Source organism: Elephas maximus, chromosome 7 (genome assembly GCF_024166365.1).
Source record: "Elephas maximus indicus isolate mEleMax1 chromosome 7, mEleMax1 primary haplotype, whole genome shotgun sequence".
Classification (NCBI taxonomy): Eukaryota; Metazoa; Chordata; class Mammalia; order Proboscidea; family Elephantidae; genus Elephas; species Elephas maximus.
The window spans coordinates 109,077,748-109,097,084 of NC_064825.1; the positions used below are offsets into that span (position 1 = coordinate 109,077,748).

General features: G+C 35.6%; 2 protein-coding genes across 2 annotated transcripts; both read right to left on the reverse strand.

Moving 5' to 3' along the window:
- Positions 1-319: 319 nt before the first annotated feature.
- Positions 320-1,261, reverse strand: LOC126080301 (olfactory receptor 8K5-like). The gene has a single exon (XM_049891552.1). The coding sequence runs from the start codon at positions 1,259-1,261 to the stop codon at positions 320-322; it is 942 nt and encodes a 313-aa protein (XP_049747509.1).
- A 9,239-nt stretch (positions 1,262-10,500) lies between these two features.
- On the reverse strand, positions 10,501-11,427 carry LOC126080302 (olfactory receptor 8K5-like). The gene has a single exon (XM_049891553.1). It carries the CDS (start codon positions 11,425-11,427, stop codon positions 10,501-10,503), a length of 927 nt encoding a protein of 308 aa, XP_049747510.1.
- Positions 11,428-19,337: the final 7,910 nt, after the last annotated feature.

Here is a 19,337-nt window from a genome sequence, read left to right on the forward strand (position 1 = left end):
GATTGAAAGACCCTTGTCCTTAAAAAAACTGACAGAAACAATCATATGTTTTATTGATCAAGAGTGTGTTCAAGTTTATCATTTTGGAAGTGTGAGGGTTTATGAAATCATATAAGTAAGCAATGCATAGGAAGCAAGGAACTTTGGGGAAGAAATGACAGTGTAAAATAGGATTAATATGTCTTTTTATAACCAATGTGATAGTATCTGATTTATAATTAGCCTTTACCTTGGAACCAAAAGGAATGCATTTATATCTACTAAAAATATTATCAAGCAACATTGCCTTTTGCATTGTTTACTAAAACAAGGGTGAATATTAAATACAAAGTTGGCAATGATTTTTAAAAACCCTATGGAAGGCATTTTTTACCTCTTTGTTCCTCAAGCTGTATAGCAAAGGGTTAAGCATGGGTATGACTAAAGTGTAAAACACAGAGGCCATTGTGTCGGTATCATTTGAGTGAGAAGATTTGGGCTGGACATACGTAAATAATAGAGTCCCATAAAAAACAACTACCACTGTCAGATGAGAACCACATGTGGAGAAAGCTTTTTTCCAGCTCTTGGCAGAATGCATTCGAAATATGGCTATCAGAATCAGCTGGTAGGACAGCAGGACAACCAGGAGGGAGGATATCAAATTAAATGCTGAAAATATCATAAGCATCAATTCTATTTCTTGTAAATTTGAGCAGAGTATAGATAACACGGGAACTCCATCACAGTAGAAATGAGTGATGACATTAGAACCACAGAAGATGGAAGTAAAAGTCTTACTGGTGAACATCAGAGCCTGGAAAGAACTGTAGAAATATGGAATGCCCACAAGCAAATAACAAAGTCTTTGGGACATGATAACATTGTAGAGCAGAGGGTTACAGATAGCCACATAGTGGTCATAGGCCATGGCTGATAGGATAAAAAGTTCACTGATAATGAACAAAATGAAGAAAGCCATCTGTGTGGCACATGCATAATAAGAAATGGTATTTTTATACACAACCAAATTTACCAACGCCTTGGGGTAAATGACAGTAGAATTACCAAGATCAATGAAGGCCAAGTGTCTGATGAAAAAATACATAGGCGTGTGTAGGCGGGAGTCCATCTTGGTTAAGATGATCATGCCCAGGTTGCCCACCACTGTAATCATGTAGATGATGAGGAAGACCCCAAAAAGGGGCAGCTGAAGTTCGGGTTGCCTCGTGACTCCCATTAGAATGAATTCAGTCGGCACTGTTAGATTCTGTTGGCCCATTTAGTCTAGTTACCTCTTCTGGAAAAAAACAGAGGGGTTGGTATTAGCTTTCATGTAGTATTTTCTAATCAAGTTATAATATATTATAGCAATAGAAGTTTTTTCTTTTCCTCATATTTTTTGTTGTTATCTGTCATTGAGTTAGCCTCGACTTACAGTGACCACAAGCACAATGAAACAAAACACTGCCCAATCCTACACCATCCCTGTGATCTGTTTTGTGTTGGACCCTTGTGATCTACAGGGTTTTCACTGGCTAATTTGGGGAAGTTGTGCACTAGACATTTTTTCCTAGCCTGTCTTAGTCTAGAACCTCCTCTGAAACCTGTCCAGCATCATAGCAACACAGAATCCACTACTGACAGACCCAGTGGTGGTAGTGTATGAAGTATATTGGCTAGAAATTTAACCGAGGTTTCCCACACAAAAGACTACCAGAGAACAGCCACTGATCTTTTTCTTCATACTGTTGTTTTCTGTCATCATTGAGTCATTTCTGACTTATAGTGTCCCTATAGGATGGAATAGAACTTCCTCGTAGGCTTTCCAATGCTGTAATCTCTACAGAAGCAGGTTGCCACATCTTTCTCCCACAGAGTGGCTGATCTTTCTGTTTGTAGCCAAGCACTTAACCACTGTGCCACCAGGGCTCTTCATCTGATTTTGAAGTTGAAGTAAACTTTAGAATCTTCTACAGCCCAAAATAAAAAAAAAAAAGCATTGCAGTCGAGTGGATTTCAACTCATAGCTGCCCTATAGGTCAGAGTAGAACTGCCCCATAGAGTTTCCAAGGAGTGGCTGGTGGATTTGAGTTGGAATCCACTTAAGCACTACACCACCATGTTTTCCACAACCAAAAATAAGGAGATCGGTATGTAACACCTTACTCATCGATATAACATAGATTAAATTCTAAAGAAGGTCAACAGAAATTAATCTATGTTGTGTCAATGAATAATGTGTTTTATGTGGATCCCCCTAGTTTGTGATATAGGAGATCCTAAAGTTTATTTTAACTTCAAAAATCCGTAATGATGTTAATACAGAAATAGTATATTTTATCAGCAAAATTACATCAAAGTTTTCCTTTAGTCCACTTCATTTTTGTCTGAGAATTTATGTGGGATTTTGATAATTTTAGAGGAAGAAGCAGAGACAATCTGGGTTTAGTGACACTTATGTGTTATAACCCACTGCCACTGAGTCAATTCCAACTCATAGTGACCCTGTAGGACAAAGGAGAACTGCCTCATAGGGTTTCCAAGGCTGTAATTTTTATGGAAGCTAGCTGACTGCCACACTTTTCTCACCCAGAGCAGCTGATGGGTTCCAACCACCAACTCTCCATTTAGTAGCAGGAAACTTAACCACTCTCCAACCACAGTTTGCCCACCATATTCACAACTGAGGACACATTCTCTTCCCATTCTGACTTCTGCTGTGTTGCACTTCACCTAATGTCAATTTCCAGTGGAGTGTCAACAGATATTCCTGGGGCCCAAATAAATGAGAACTGAGTTAATGTAATTTATTTGAGGCTTAGTGGGTATAATTTTTATGGTTCAAAGACAATGGAAAGTATCATTTAATAAGGTGATCTTTCTGTTTTTGGAATACCTTCTAAGAACACACCTAGCACCTGGTATGCTGAGATGTGTGTTGAATATAATTAATACTCTTATTAAATTTATAAAATTTAATAAGAGTATTAATTATATGCATAGATTTTATAATTTTTTGACCAAGGTCAGTTTGTTTATAAATAAAATTTGTTTCTTTTTGCTTGTTTGTTTTCATTCTTTTTAAACATTCATATTCATGCTTCAATTTGTGTTTATACTTGCATGTCATTTTTTAATGAAAACTCCCAAATATGTATAAGTTACAAAACATACAAGATCTGGGTATATACTTGTTATAATCTGTGGCTTCTACCAATATTCAGGGATTTTGACTAATCGTATATGAACTATTTCCTCTAATATGACACTATAGAGGTGATAGTTTCCATAAGGCATTTGGAATATTTTTTTGTGCATTTATTACATTATATACTGCAGACTGCCAATTTATTTCTGGAACTATATAATACAGAATTTACAGAGTTTAAGACAGAGATTTTCAAATATCTTAGCGATAAATTTTGTACCTTCGTGTCATGAGGTTTTACGAAGACAGTCAATAAATCAAAGTGGAACTACTCAATTGGAACTAATGAATCCCTTTAGTGGAATCCACTTGTTTTCCCTTTTAACCTCTTCTCACATTCATTGTCCCATCAACGGAAACCAAGGGCTCTGTAAGCATGATTTTCAATTGGAACACTAAGTGGCATTCCAAATATTTAGTGATATAAAATGTAGGATATAATTATTATATGATATAATGCCCATGGTTAGTTTGCACAACTATTAGAAACTTCCAGGGGCCCCCAGCTAGGTCTAAGTCTACAGTATGGAATAGCTGAAGTTCAGAGCTGGAGTACAGACAAATGTTTGCTAAGGATGACTTTTGATCCTGAGGCTGGATGGAATTTTCAGGAGAATAACAGTAATCCTAGAAAGAAGCTATTTTTTCATTTGATTTTGCCAGCCTGAACCATGATATCGGGAGGCAGGATGATACTAGAGATTGGTGAATCACCTCTGTCCCTTCTTTTTTAGATAAGTTCTCTATTATTTCTGCCCTCAGCTCCAATTTTTTCCTGTCTCACAGAGTAAGAACTATAAACCTATGTTCTTCTGAAAACTTTATCTCAAATTTGTTGTATAGCAAAGCCTGATATCATGGCATTTTCCTGTAGAATATTGGATTGAGGTAAGGAATTCAGATTTTTACTTCCAGTTCTATGACTTTTAAGTTTTCAATGTTCCCTAAGAATTATTCTAAAGATTATTGAATCTACAAACATCTTCAGTGTTGTTCACTACCTCTCTCTGAAGATGTCTAGATTTTACCTTTTTGGAAAAGAATATCTATAATCAGCCCTAGGCATCAAAATATGTACATTTTTCATATCTCTAAGTAGTGATGAGGAAGAATATACAAGAGTACAGATAAATTATTTTTCAGTTATCAGACATGGTAGTATCAGGTAGGAATTACTTTAGGTTCAGGGAGTTCTTCATAACTCCATAATTCTTAAAAAACATAGTATTTTCCAGACTACTCCATCAGTTTGTATTGCCCACCTGAAACACCAAGCCCATTACTAAAGAAACTAGTAGGGAAAACAAAGAACAAATGACAAACAATATTATCATCATAAACAACCAAAAAATGGTGATTTTTTTTACGGAAAATTCTTATGTAAAAATTATTCAAAATTTATGCAATGCTGCATGGGGCATGCTTATACTAAAAATATTCATTTTTTAACAAATATTTCATTGAACATTCTCTTACAGAAAGAATATTTAATATTGTCTAGGCATAATTCTAATAAAAATTATTTATTTTTGTGAAATTCATTTGTGTCTGGATGTTCTGTGTTATACCTGGCAATCCTACCTTAATTTGATGTTGTTGTTTATTGCTGTCGAATTGGCTCTGACTTATGGTGACTCCATGTATAATAGAACAAAATGATGCTCATTCATGTTCCATCGTCATTATTGTTGGTATGTTTAAACACATTATTGGTACTGTTGTGTCAATCCATTCCATTGAGAGTTCCTTCCTTTTTGTTGACCCTCTACTTGACCAAATTTGATGTTCTTTTCTAGCAATTGGTCTTTCCTGATGTGTCCAAAGTATGTCTAACCTTAATACCTACCCAAAAAAATGGATTTCATTAAATTAAATTTGTGTTGAATTTTCAGGTATTCCTAGTTCCCACTTCACTTGCAGTAATCAAATGCCAATGTCAGTTCCTATAAATCAAGTGGAGCTGGGGCACACTCTTAATTTATAGGATTTAATTTTTTTTTTTTTAATGTCCTAAAAACACCATTGAGTTCCATGGAATCCTAGTTAAGAAAAGAGAAAATGAATGTGGTGAAGGTGAAGGCGTAATCTGTGAGTGGCCAGAATAGTGTCTGCATTCAGGTGTTAGGAGTGATAGTTAATGACCAAAATCTACCTGATAATCAGAATCAAAAAGAATTTTTACCCACTCACCTTGAGTAGAGATTTAGATTTGCTTTCCTCAAATGACTCTCTTGTTTTCTTTGGTAGGATGAATTTATGATTTCCCTTCCCTTTGCCATATTCCCCAAAGAATTAGCATGCATTTCATTGGTTATGCTCAAAATATCAGAGGAACTTAAGAATTTGCCTGGATGTGCCTGCTAATTATCCAAGATATCCTACACATTCCCTGGTGAAAAGAAGGAAGGGGTAATTCAATGAAAAAACAAAGCATAATTCATGCATACAGTCTCATGGAACCTATCTGATGTAAAGGTACTAATTCATTTACACAGTGAAGAAATATAGACACAATGGGGAAAAATGTATGTCAGCTCAATCTCAGTAAAACTGGAACAGTTGCAAAGTCAGGAGGAAATAATAAATGCCAGTGTCATCATTACATAGGATTTTTCTTTGAATTTATTACCAAAAGAAATATGTAGAAGGCACTTTGCTACAAATATATCATTTAACTCATACCTAAGTTAAAGCCATCATTTAACTTGTAATTTAGCCCATACTGGGTAGTGTAAGCGTTTAACACACGCTGCTGCTAACTAAAAGGTTGAAAGTTCAAGTCCACCCAAAGGAGCCTCAGAAGAAATGCCTGGCATTCTGGTTTTTACAAAAGTTAGCCACTGAAAACTCTATAGAGTACAGTTCATCTCTGACACACATGGGGTGCCGTAAGTCAGAATCTATTCTAAGGCAACTGGTAGTCTCATGTTCAGAAGAGATTTAGCTCAGCTGAAACATGTAATTTGCCTGAAATTACATAATTAATAACTAGAAGATTTGAAATTAAAACTTTATCTCTCCTGTCCCACACCTCTAAATAAGGTTATATTTACCTTTCCTTTCATGTGACAAACCCATAAGAATTATTGTAATGCAATCAGTTACCACATAATTGTCCAAGTTTAGGAGTTCCTTAGCTACCATATCACCCGGGTTGAATAATGTTCAGTAGAACCTCACAGTGAGTCAAATTTACTTGTAAGAAGATATATCTCATCTCATAAAATTTTACCCTTGCCTCCTTCCTTGGTGACTTTCATATATACAGGAATTGAGGAAACATGGTGTACAGTGAAACCCAATGATCAGAACGGTACACATTGATGAGTTTTGACAAATGCAGTTTATTTGTACCAACATAAATCAAGATCTAGAACATTTTCTAGATACAAGAAGTACAAAGAAAGTTCCTTCATGCTATGCCCTCCACACATTTGACCACTTATGTCACTAAGGGATTAGCATTATATTATCCCCAGGCAACTCCAGCTCTGAGTTCTGTCACTAGATTTCTTTTCCCTGTATTGAAATTCACATGAGTCAAACCATACAATAAGCACTCTCAGTTTGTCTTCTTTGAATCATCATATTGTGCTCTACATTTAACAGTATTGTATTTGTATTGGTGTGTAGTATTCTACTTGTGAGTATATCACAATTCTTACACACCACTTGAACTTAGGCTTATAATAAAACAAATCTAGCACAATCATTTTTATGTATTTGTGGACATATCCTCTAATTTACCTTGGTTAGAGAAGATAACTGAAGAAGAACTGATGTGTTTAAATTATGGGATTGAATATTGAATATACATGGACTGTCAGAAGAACAAACCAATCTGTCTTGAAAGAAGTATAGCTGGAATGCTCCTTAGGAGCAAGGATGACCAAGGCTTCCTCTCACTTATTTTGGACATGTTATCAGAAGGGACCAATTCCAGGATAAAGATACCATGTTTAGTCAGTGAAAAAGAGGAAGACCATCAACAGATGGACTGACACAGTGGCTACAGCAATGGACTCAAACATAGCAATGATAGTGAGGGCAGTTAATAACTAGAGGATTTGAGATTAACACCTGCTTTCTCCTGGCCTAAATCCCAAATAAGTGATATATTTAACTTTTTTCTCTCATGTGGTAAACCCATAAGAATTGCTGGAATACAATGTGTTACCACATAATCCAACAATAGATACCACCACTGTTGGGTAAGGTTTAGTAAAACCTCATAGTGAGTCAAATTTAGTTGTAAGAGAATATATCTTGTCTCATAAAATTTTATCCATGTCTTCTTTGTTGATGACCTCCATGTGTGTAAGAATTGAGGAAAATTTGCATACATGAAACACACTGATCAAAAGGGTACACACTGATGAATTTTGAAAACACTATGTCCTTCAACAAATGAATGGATAAAGAAAATATGGTATATTCATTAAATGAAATATTGTTCAGTCATAAAAAAATGTTGTAGTGATACATGCTATGATGCGGATGAACCTGAAATATCTAATGCTAAATGAGAAAAGCAAAAAACAGAAGATCACATATTGAACTTTTCCATTTATATGCAATAACCAGAATAGGAAAATTCACAGAGACAAAGAGCAGATTAGTGGTTGTCAGGGGTCATGTGGAGGTGACTGGATAGAGGAGAGATATCTTAATCCATAATTTTTTTTTTTTTTAAAGGAGGGCATTTATCAGGCTGATATAAATTACTTTGGTTGCACAATATTGTGAATATAATAAAAGCTACTGGAAAGAACACTTTTAAATGGTTCATTTTTTGTGTTGTTCAATTTCACTTCAATAAATAATTATAAATACACCTTTCACCTCTTTACTGTATTTCTTGTCTATTAATGCTCTATTGATCAAATTCTTCAATTTAACCATTTCTTCTGAGTTCTAGAATTTTAAGAACGGTATTTTTTCTGCATAATATAGGAAAAATGTTTAAGTTTCACAAGATGTAGATATTTAGAATTTGGCTTAATAAATATATAAGTTTATATTGAATGAAAGATTGTGTTAAAAAGTCAATCCAATGTGCACTTTATATTAGGCCAGACCAGACCCAGTGTCGTCGGGTCAATTCTGACTCATAGCGACCCTACAGGACAGAGTAGAACTGCTCTGCAGAGTTTCCAAGGAGCGCCTGGGGGATTCGAACTGCCGACCCTTTGCTTAGCAGATGTAGCACTTAACCACTACGCCACCACTTTATATTAGACATTGCATTTTTCTTCATTGCCTTTATACGTACATAATACATGCACATATACATCGATACACACACTCAATTACATGCTGTTAAGCAAAAGGTTGGAGGTTGAGATCCACCCAGGAAGGCCTGGAAGAGAAGCTTTTTGTTCTACTTAAGAATAATCACCCATTGAAGCCTGACATAACAGAATTCTGTTCTGACACACACGTGGTCAACATGATTGGAAGTTGACATGGCAAAGGTAGACATATAAATAAGTGTGTGTGTGTTTCTTTCTGAAATAGATTTTTCGAGCTCTTAATTTCCCTTTTTGTTGATTCAGTACAGTCTTAAATCATACATATATATGTATATGTACATATAAGTCATATAAAATATACTACTTCAAATTAAAATACGTAAATCTGTAATTTTATTCATAAATATGGTGTTATGATTGCTTATATAATTTTCTGTTTAACTGTTTTACCACAGTAACTTTCCTGACATAAATAGTTGTTGTGATTTCTTGAACAGTTTTGAGTCTTTCCAAAATATGTAATCATTCTGCATTTCTGGTGACGATTCTGTTTTAGTTCAGTATTGAGTATTATGCATATTTTCTAGCTCTGTCAGATAGTATAAAATTTCCAAGAAAATATGTACTTTAGGTATAATATACCAAAGTTTGCACTTCTCTAGATGAATGGAACGCATCATTGTGGAGACCAGAATAAAATCAAGGTGGGGTAAGGACTGTCACCATTAGGGTGAAATGTCTTTACATTCTTGCTTTACCAGCCATCTTACTGGGCTATTCAGTATTTTTCTAGAATCCTGTCTATGCCAAGGAAAAGCAGAGAGTAAACACTATTTCATTGTTGTTTTGTGTAAATTATGACACTTGATAAGGGTTTTGTAATTAACCTAATGAAGATGAAGACAACATGGAGGTTAGGAAAATTTTTTGTTTGAAGGGAAGAAAGTTTGAAATATTATAAATATTTTCCCCCAAAGTCTTCTAGTAAATAAAAAGAAATTAATGGTGAAAGTAACTACTACTTCAGTAGAATAGCTATTCATTCAGGTGAATTTAGCTAACCATCCTTTATATCCTCTACAAGTAAGGAGAACAATATCCACATTTTACCTTTAGTAAAATATGTGGGTGTTCAGCAATAAAATTATTTCACTCTAGAGTAACATGCCCTATTGAAACGTTGTTCTTCCTTCTTTACACATATAATATTCTCCAACACACTGAAAATATGAATTACAAAGTATGTCAATATTTTCTCTCGGTTTTACAATAGTTTTTTAATCCTCAAAATCTATAACAATTATTATCTTTAATAAATACTTTAGTCCTTCACATCGGGCATACTTAATATCTTTTTTTTTTTTACATCCTTCTCTTCGCCACCCTGTCTCTGTTCACTTTTCAGTATCCATTTTTTCTTTTCTAACTACTGTCTGTGTATGAAGAATAGGGTAGTGAGAATCAGCATGCAAGGCTAGTTATCTCAGAAGAAAGGAAGTCAAATTAGATGATAGCAAATCAAAATTACCCAGCACACTTCACAGATGTTGGAATATAACACAGATAAGAAATGATTATCACAGGAGAAGAGACAGAAGGCTAATACTCTATTCATGGGGTCAATATGAACACAGATCATGCTTTGTCTCCAATTTTGATTGAAATCTTATATTAGTCTCAGAAAAGACATGCAAGCAAGTTTGAAAAGATTCCTGTCTTAAAAAAGAAAAGAAAAGAAAACTCAATTGAAACAAATACCTAGTTTACTGAATAGTTGCACAATAAATATTTCCTTGGGAAACTATGAGGTTCTAAGTTCTAATGGAATCACATAAGGAAGGAATGAATAGGAAGCAAGCTGTGATGAGGAAGAACTGGTATTTAATTGGGGTATATATTATGAGAATTAATTTGGATGTATATATAAAGCATTCGTTTCTGCATTTAGTTAGTCTTAGCTCTGGTGCCAAAGAGAATGTTATTCTGCATTGTAGAAATATCATCCAGTGATATCTGTCTCAGAACAATATCCCATTTTGAATATTAAATATGAAGAATTCATGCACTCTTGATGATCCTGTGAAAGGCATTTTTTAATTCTTTGTTCCTTAAGCTGTAGATCAAGGGGTTAAGCATGGGAATGACTAAAGTGTAAAACACAGAGGCAATTTTGTCAGTTTCAAATGAATGAACAGATTTGGGCTGCAAATACATGAAGAGTAGGGTCCCATAGAACACAACCACCACTGTCAGATGAGAACCACAAGTGGAGAAAGCTTTTCTCCTGCCCTCAGCAGAATGCATTCGAAATATGGCTATCAGAATCAGCAGGTAGGACAGCAGGACTACCAACAAGGTGGAAATCAGTTTAAATGCTGAAAACATTATGATCAACAGCTGTACCTCTTGTGCATTTGAGCAGAGCATAGGTATCAAGGGGACAGCATCACAGTAGAAGTGAGTGATGACATTAGAGCCACAGAAGGTCAATGTAAAAATCTTAATGGTGCCCAAAAGGGACTGAAAGGTGCTATACAGGTACGCAATACCCACAAGCACATGGCAAAGTCTTGGGGACATGATAGCATTGTAGAGCAGAGGGTTACAGATGGCCACGTAGCGGTCATAGGCCATGGCCGACAGGATGAAAAATTCACTGATAATGAACAAAAGGAAGAAAGCCAGCTGTGTGGCACATTCATAATAGGAAATGGTATTTTGATTCACAACAAAATTTACCAGCATCTTGGGACAAATGACAGTAGAATTACCAAGATCAATGACGGCCAGGTGTCTGATGAAAAAATACATAGGCGTGTGTAGGTGGGAGTCCACCTTGGTCAGGATGATCAGGCCTAGGTTTCCCATCACTGTAATCATGTAGATGAGGAGGAAGACCCCAAAAAGGGGCAGCTGCAGTTCAGGACGCCTTGTGACTCCAATTAGAATGAATTCAGTCATCACCGTTAGGTTCTTTTGGCCCATTTAGTTCAGTTATCTTTTCTGGGAAAAAAAAAAAAGAGGGGTTGGTATTATCTTTCATATAGCACCAACTAAACAACAGAAGGCAAGAATTCTACCATTCTACCACTGAGCCACCAATGCTCTCTTCCTTCATATGTTTGGTGAAAAAACATTAATTCCTATGTCTTATTTTGAATTTTAAATAATCTTTAGAATCTCCATCTAAAAATAGGAGGAATTCATATAAAACACATTATTTATTGATACAGCATCAATTCTAAATTGGGTCAACATAATTTGTTATTTATATTCATTAGTAAGAAACCCATAGTTTTGCTAATGTAGAAATACTATATTTTATTTTATTTACACAATGCAACAGCAGTATATTGACAGAGAACTGCCAGAAATTCAGGCCAGCCTCAGAAGAGGGCATGTAACCAGGGATATCATTGCTGATGTCAGATGGATCCTGGCTGAAAGCAGAGAATACCAGAAGGATGTTTACCTCTGTTTTATTGATTATGCAAAGGCATTTGACTATGTGGATCATAACAAATTATGGATAACATTGCAAAGAATGGTAATTCCAGAACACTTAATTGTGCTCATGAGGTCCCTTTACATAGATTGAGAGGAAGTTGTTCGGACAGAACAAGGGGACATTGATTGGTTTAACGTCAGGAAAGGTGTGTGTCAGGATTGTATTCGTTCACCGTATCTATTCAATCTGGATGCTGAGCAAATAATAGGAGAAGAAGAAGAATGGGGCATCAGGATTGGAGGAAGACTCATTAACAACCTGCGTTATGCAGATGACACAACCATGCTTGCTGAAAGTGAAGAGGACTTGAAACACTTACTAATGAAGATCAAAGACCACAGCCTTCAGTATGGATTACACCTCAACATAAAGAAAACAAAAATCCTCACAACTGGACCAATGAGCAATATCACGATAAGTGGAGAAAAGATTGAAGTTGTCAAGGATTTCGTTTTACTTGGATCCACAATCAACAGCCATGGAAGCAGCAGTCAACAAATCAAAAGACACATTGCATTGGGCAAATCTGCTGCAGAGGACCTCTTTAAAGTCCTGAAGAGCAAAAATGTCACCTTGAAGACTAAGGTACACCTGACCCAAGCCATGGTATTTTCAATCACATCATATGCATGTGAAAGCTGGACAATGAATAAGGCAGACTGAAGAAGAGTTGATGCCTCTGGATTGTGGTGTTGGTGAAGAATATTGAATATACCCTGGACTGCCAAAAGAACGAACAAATCTGTCTTAGAAGTACAATCAGAATGCTCCTTAGAAGCAAGGATGGTGAGGCTGTGTCTTATGTACTTAGGACATGTTGTCAGGAGGGATGAGTCCCTGGAGAAGGACATCATGCTTGGCAGTGTACAGGGTCAGTGGAAAGGAGGAAGACCTTCAACGAGGTGGGTTAACACAGTGGCTGCAACAACGAGCTCAAGCATAACAACAATTGTAAGAATGGCTCAGGGCCAGGCAATGTTTAGTTCTGTTGTGCACAGGGTTGCTATGAGTTGGAACTGACTCGAGGGCATCTAACAACAACAACAACAATCATTTTACTTTAGGACACTTCTGTTTTTTGTCTGAGAATATTTGTAAGATGTTGACATTCTTAAAGAGAGTGAAAGAGATAACATGACATTAATGAAACTTAAGTTTTTGGGCCCCTTATTTGCTCTGGGCCCTTCCAAGACCTTCAGCAAGGCCTTAGCAATGCATCCACATAAGCGATGTATCTTTATTAGTGTTGTGAAAGTAGAATATTTTAACCATTATCAGTTAATGGCACATTCGCTTGCCATTTCAATCTCCTCTCCAGTATACTTCACAAAATGTCAGTAGGCATTTCTAGGGACAAAATGAATGGGAACTGAGTTAATGATACTTTATTTGAGGCTGAGAAGACCTGTCTTTATGGCTCTAAACACTGACATGGATAATTTAATAATGTTTTCATTCTGGTGTTAGGACAGCTTCTAAGAACATGTCTAGCACCCAGTTTGCTGAAATGTGTCTTTAATTTAAGAAAGTTTATATTTCTACATTTAATAATATTTGTCATTAAGGTCAGTTTGTTTATAATCTAATTTTGTTTCTATTTCCTTTCCATTTAAGTAATTATTTATATTTCTGTCTCTGTATTTATAAGTGTATTTGTTGTTTTAATGAAAATCTTCAAATTTATATAAGCTTCAAGACACAGAAGACCTGGATCCATACCTGTTAAATTGATGATTTATATCAGTGTTTGGAGATTTAGACTATTTAAAATGTATACGATCCATTTCCTCTAACATAACGACGTGGAGATGAGAGGCTCCATAAGGCATTTAGAATATGTACTTTTGAATTTATAACATCATATATTGCAAATTATCAATTTATTTCTGGACCTCTACAATTGAGAATTCATAGGGTAAAGGACTGTGATTTCCAAGTGTCTTAGTGATAACACCAGCCCCTTCATTTTATAAAATTTTACAAAGAAAGTCATTTAATCAAAATGGGAATGCCCTGAATTGAAGTTAATGAAGCTTCTTTAGCTTAATCCAGTTGAATTTCCTTTTAACCTCTTCTCAACTTCATTGCCCACTCAAAGAAAACCTAGTATTCTGTAAAGCATGATTTTTGATTGGAACAGTAAGTAGATTTCCAAATCCTCAGTGACATAAAATACAGTATATAATTATTATAATGTAATAGAATGTCCAGGTTTAGCCTGTGAAACTATCAGGTAGAAACTTATGGGCCCCCGACAAAGTCTTAGAATATGGTGTCATGGAGTAGCTGAAGTCCTGACATAAGCTACAGGGAAATATCTGCTAAGGACAATTTTTTTATCCTGTGGCTGGCTGGAACTTTCAGGAGACAGGTAGTAATTCTAAGAATCTGCTAGTTTTGGTTCAATTTTTCTACCCTGATCCAGGAGGTTGGGGTGGGGGGGGCAATACTAGAGATTGTGAATCACCTTCACCTCTTCTTCCTAGAAAAGGTTTTCTGCTGTTTCTGCACTTAGCTTCACACTCCCTCCTAGGTCTTTTCTCCCCCACAGCATTTAAAAACTTTATCTCAAATTTGCTACATCACAAGTCCTGATTAAAAAAAAAATGCATAGGTAATTACTGTAGAATTCTAGATTGAGCAAAGAAATTCAAATTTCTAGTTCCATCCTACTGTCTTTAATTCTTCAGTGTTCTCTAAGAATTATTCTAGTGCGTATTGAGTCTGTTAACATGTTCAGTGTCATTTACTACCTCCTTCTTAAGATGTCTGGATTCTTTGACCCAGCTCATTCTCCTTTATGGAAAAGAATATTTCTGATTTGTTCTGGACATCTAAATGTGTACATTTTAAATATCTCTGGGTAGGGATCATCATTGAAGCAGGCAGAATATAGAAGTTTGTAAATGAATAAATGATTTTTCAATCCTGAGACATGATAATATCAGGTAGGAATATTTTAGGTGCAGGGAGTTCTTCATACACTGTAACGATTAAAAATCATGCTATTTGCCAGTCTACATCATCAGTTTGTAATGCCCATTCTGAAAAACCTGTAGTAAACGACTAGTACGGAACAAAAATAAACATCATTATCATGATTGACAACAACAAAAATGGTGTGTTTTTATGGGAAATTCTTATGTAAAAATCAGATGAACATGGTGTACTCTTTTACTAACAATATACATTATTTAGCAAATATTTCATTGGGCAAACTTGCACTAAAAGAATATTTATCAAATATTGTTTTTTACTATTTTTAAACTAGAAAAAATATTTCCTTTTGAGGAATTCCAATGTATCTTGGTGTTCTATGCTGTATCTGGCATCCTAACCTTAATTTGCTGTTGCCGTGTGTTGCTGCTGAGTTGGCTCTGACTTGTGTTGACCCCATGTGTAACAGAATGAAATGATGTCCATTCCTGTGCCATCTTCACGATCGTTGGTATGCTTGAGTCTATTGTTTTGCCTACTGTGTCAATCTATCCCATTGAAGTGTCCATCTATTTTGCCATCCAATTGGCCCCCTACTTTACCAAATAAGATGTCCTTTTCTAGGAATTCTTTCCTGTTTATATATCCAAGGTATACATAACCATAAAAGATTATATTAAACTGGTGATGAAATTTTGACCTATTTCTAACTCCCTCTTCATTTGCAGTAATCGAAGGCCATGATTGTTTTCCACAAATTAAATAGAGCTGGGGCACACTCTTAATTTATAGGTTTTAATGTCCTAAAAACAGCACAGAGCTCCATGGAATTCTAATTAACAAAATAGAAAAATGAATGTTTTTGGTGAAGTTAAAGGGGTAGTTTGTGAGTGGCTGTAATAGTGTCTGCAGTTAAGAGTCAGGAGTCATAGTCAAAATCCACATGACAGTCGGAATGAAAGACAATTCTTATCCACTTACCTTGAGTAAAGTATCAGATTTTCTTTTCTCAAATGATTCTCTTGTTTTCTCTGGTAGGAAGAATTTATGATTTCCCTCCCCTTTCTGATGTTCCCTGAGGAATTAGCCTATATTTCAGTAGTTGTGCCCAAATCATCTTGAGGGGATTTAAAAAAATATCTTGATGTGTCTACTCATTATCTAGCACATCCTGCAATTTCCCCAGTGAGAAAATAAGGGGTAATTCAGTGAAAGAAACAAAACAAAAGTGATCTATATAGTCCCATGGAAGGAAGCTACATAATGTGAAGGTACTCACTCGCATACACAGCCAGGAATTATAGACAGAACAAAAAACAAAATTAGATGTCAACTCAATCCCAGTAGAACTGGAAGTGTTGTGAAGTTATGATGAAATAGTTGATTCCAGTATCACCCTGACTTTGGATTTTTTTCTTTGAATTCATTATTGAAGAAAAATAGGGAGTAAATATTGCGTTATAAATATATCATTTAACTCATACGTGTATTAAATCCATCGTTTAACCGATATTTTTAACTCCTATTATTCCCATATTTCAGAGGACATCCAGCTTAGTTAAAATATGTAAACCTTGTGCTACTTTCCAGGGTACCTGACAAGGTTGATTGTGATGGTTTTTGCTTATTTGTTTATAGTTCCTTGGAAAAACAGACCATTGGAACTTCCTGCTTTGTCATACTCACTGGCTTCTGTTTAGGCATAAAATTTTTAAGAGCAAAAAATGAGACAATACGTAAAAAAATACAACCAGGTTACAAAAAATACTGAGCTCTGCTCTAAGGATTTATTGAACTTATTTAGTTGATCAACTGAGGTTACTCAGGTCATTCACTATTTCAACAACAAAATAATAGCTAAGCAATACTTTCTTGAATTTTATTGATTTATTGTATATTTCTGGGGAAAGAATCAGATGCTACACTGAAATCATGCTGTTTCTCCACTGCTCTGGCCTTTTTCTTCCACTGCAATAGAGACACAATAAAATTCCTTTCATTCCTCCACAGAGTGTTTTCATTTTTTTTTTTTTTTAACCCTGTTGTGGATTGAAATGTATCCCCCCAAAATATGTGTTATAATTTCTAACCTCTACACATGTGGCTATGATCTCATCTGGGAAAAGGGTTTTCTTATGTTAAGGAGGTCATATGAGTGTAAGGTGTGTTTCAGGGAAATCCTTTTGGGATATAAAAAGAGAGGGCTAGGCACAGAGCAACCCATCCCCTTTGCCTTACAGCTGATTCCCACACATAGTAACCCTACAGGACAGAGTAGAACTGACCCACAGGGTTTCCAAGATCGTAAATCTTTAAAGAAGCTGACTGCCACATCTTTCTCTCACAGAGAGGCTGGTGTATTCCAACCACCAAGTGAACTTTCAGTTAGAAGCTGAGCACTTAACTACTGCACCACCGGTCCTCCTTTGGCACAAAGCAAGCAAACAAATGGAGAGGAAGATACATACTGCATGAAGATGGCCAAGGAACCAAGGGACAGAAGCTGAGAAGAGACAAGGACCCAGAGCCAGCACAGAGAGAAAACCTTCACTTTGATCCAGTCCCCAGAATTAGGACTTCTAGTCTCCTAAACTGTGAGAGGAGACCTGGTGGAACAGCGGTTAAGAGCTTGGCCACTAACCAAAAACATCCCCAGTGGGAATCTACCAGCTGCTCCTTGGGAACTCTATGGACAGTTTTACTCTGCCCTGTTGGGTCACTATGAGTCAGAATTGACTTGATGCAACAAGTTTGGTTTTGCTTTTGGTAAACCATGAGAAAATATATTTATTTCATTAATTCCACTCACTTGTATTTCTGGTACAGCAACACTAGATAACTAAGACACACCTAAGCATTTCTAGTCATGAAGCACAATATTCAAGATTTATGTCACGCAGAAAATGGTTGCTATGCATTTAATAAGGTCATACTTTCCATCTCAAATTAGATAAGGGTATAAAGATTTCCAGTCAAAATGCACTCAGGATTATATTCCCTTCCATTATGCAGCAATTAGAATAGGTTACTCCCAGAAAGAACTAGAAAATTGCAAGGTATATAGGAAACAAGAGCATTCAGACATTGGACAACAAGTAGAATAGGAGTGTCATTTCTACAAGAAAAGAAGAAGGAAGGTGAATCTCATGATATTCCTGGCTAACTGAACTAAGACACTTTCTAGCCTGATAGTTGTCTTTGAGAAATTTTACATCTCTTTGTAAACTATAGGAAAGTAATAGTTCAGTTTTCTACCCACATGTTGGACTGGTTCTCACTACATAACTTATGCTTCCATGTGTAATCAATTACCTGAAGGGAAAATTAGAAATATAGACCAATGATATAGAAATAAGAGAACAAACTATTGTTCATTTAGATACAGAGCTAAATGGAAGTTTGAAAGAACTAACTGAATGTAAGCTTGTAAATTGCTTGACTATGGCAATAATTCCTTTAGTCATGGGTACTACACATTCTTAGGTTTGGAGACTCACTTTAAGATTGCAAATGGTATTAGATGAATAGTATTAAAATTAAGATTCAGTGTCATAAATCCATCAAGTTATCCCTTCCCTATGCAAAGAACTATCAGAAATTAGCAAAATGACTTTACAAAATAGACTGGTTTTAGTTATATGTTGACCTCACAAAGATGTGTTTGTACTTTGTGTTACAAAATAGACTAGCTTTAGTTGTATGTTGACCTCACAAAGATGTGTTTGTACTTTGATTGTGTTACAATGTTATGTATACAAAGTGTAGTAACAGCTGACACCCATGCACAAAAAAACAGACTAGCTTTAGTTATATGTTGACCTCACAAAGATGTGTTTGTACTTTGATTATGTTACAATACTATGTACACAAAGTGTATTAACAGCTGACACCCATGCACAAAAAAGGAGCTGCTAAATCAAAGAAATTAAAACCTGAAACACCATGGGATTTATCTCCTGTCTGAATTTTGTTTTCTAGGTTCTTTGACTCAGAGGAATTTTTCAAACCTTGACTATTGTCCTCTTAGTCATTCAGGTAATGGGATCTCTCTAATTCCTCTATTTACCCTTCTGTGCTCTGTTTTTATCTTACCCAAGTATTTATTTGTCCTGGTATGGTTTATGGTAATGAATGTCCTTTCATTTTTCTCCATAACAATAGGTTTATACTGCCTTAGTAGATTTTTGTAATTATCAGAATTCAGAGGTCCCTGTTTAGTCCCATTTTAAGGAAAGATCTAGATTAGAAAGCTTGTCTATTTATAATAACTTCCATACTGAAAAATGACTTTCAAAAGCAAATCAGACTATTCCCTTTCCCTTTTCCCCAGTGAGAATGGGAGTAATGTGTGCTTCTTGTGGGTACATGTTTCTGTGTGGAGGATCAAACTGTCTAGAGGAAAATTCTAATGCTAAACTTTTATTTCATCTTACTTTGTTTACATGGATGG

Bases quoted from the DNA above. Each gene is read 5' to 3' on its own strand.
- LOC126080301 (XM_049891552.1), bottom strand. From the start codon at position 1,261: ATGGGCCAACAGAATCTAACAGTGCCGACTGAATTCATTCTAATGGGA.
- LOC126080302 (XM_049891553.1), bottom strand. From the start codon at position 11,427: ATGGGCCAAAAGAACCTAACGGTGATGACTGAATTCATTCTAATTGGA.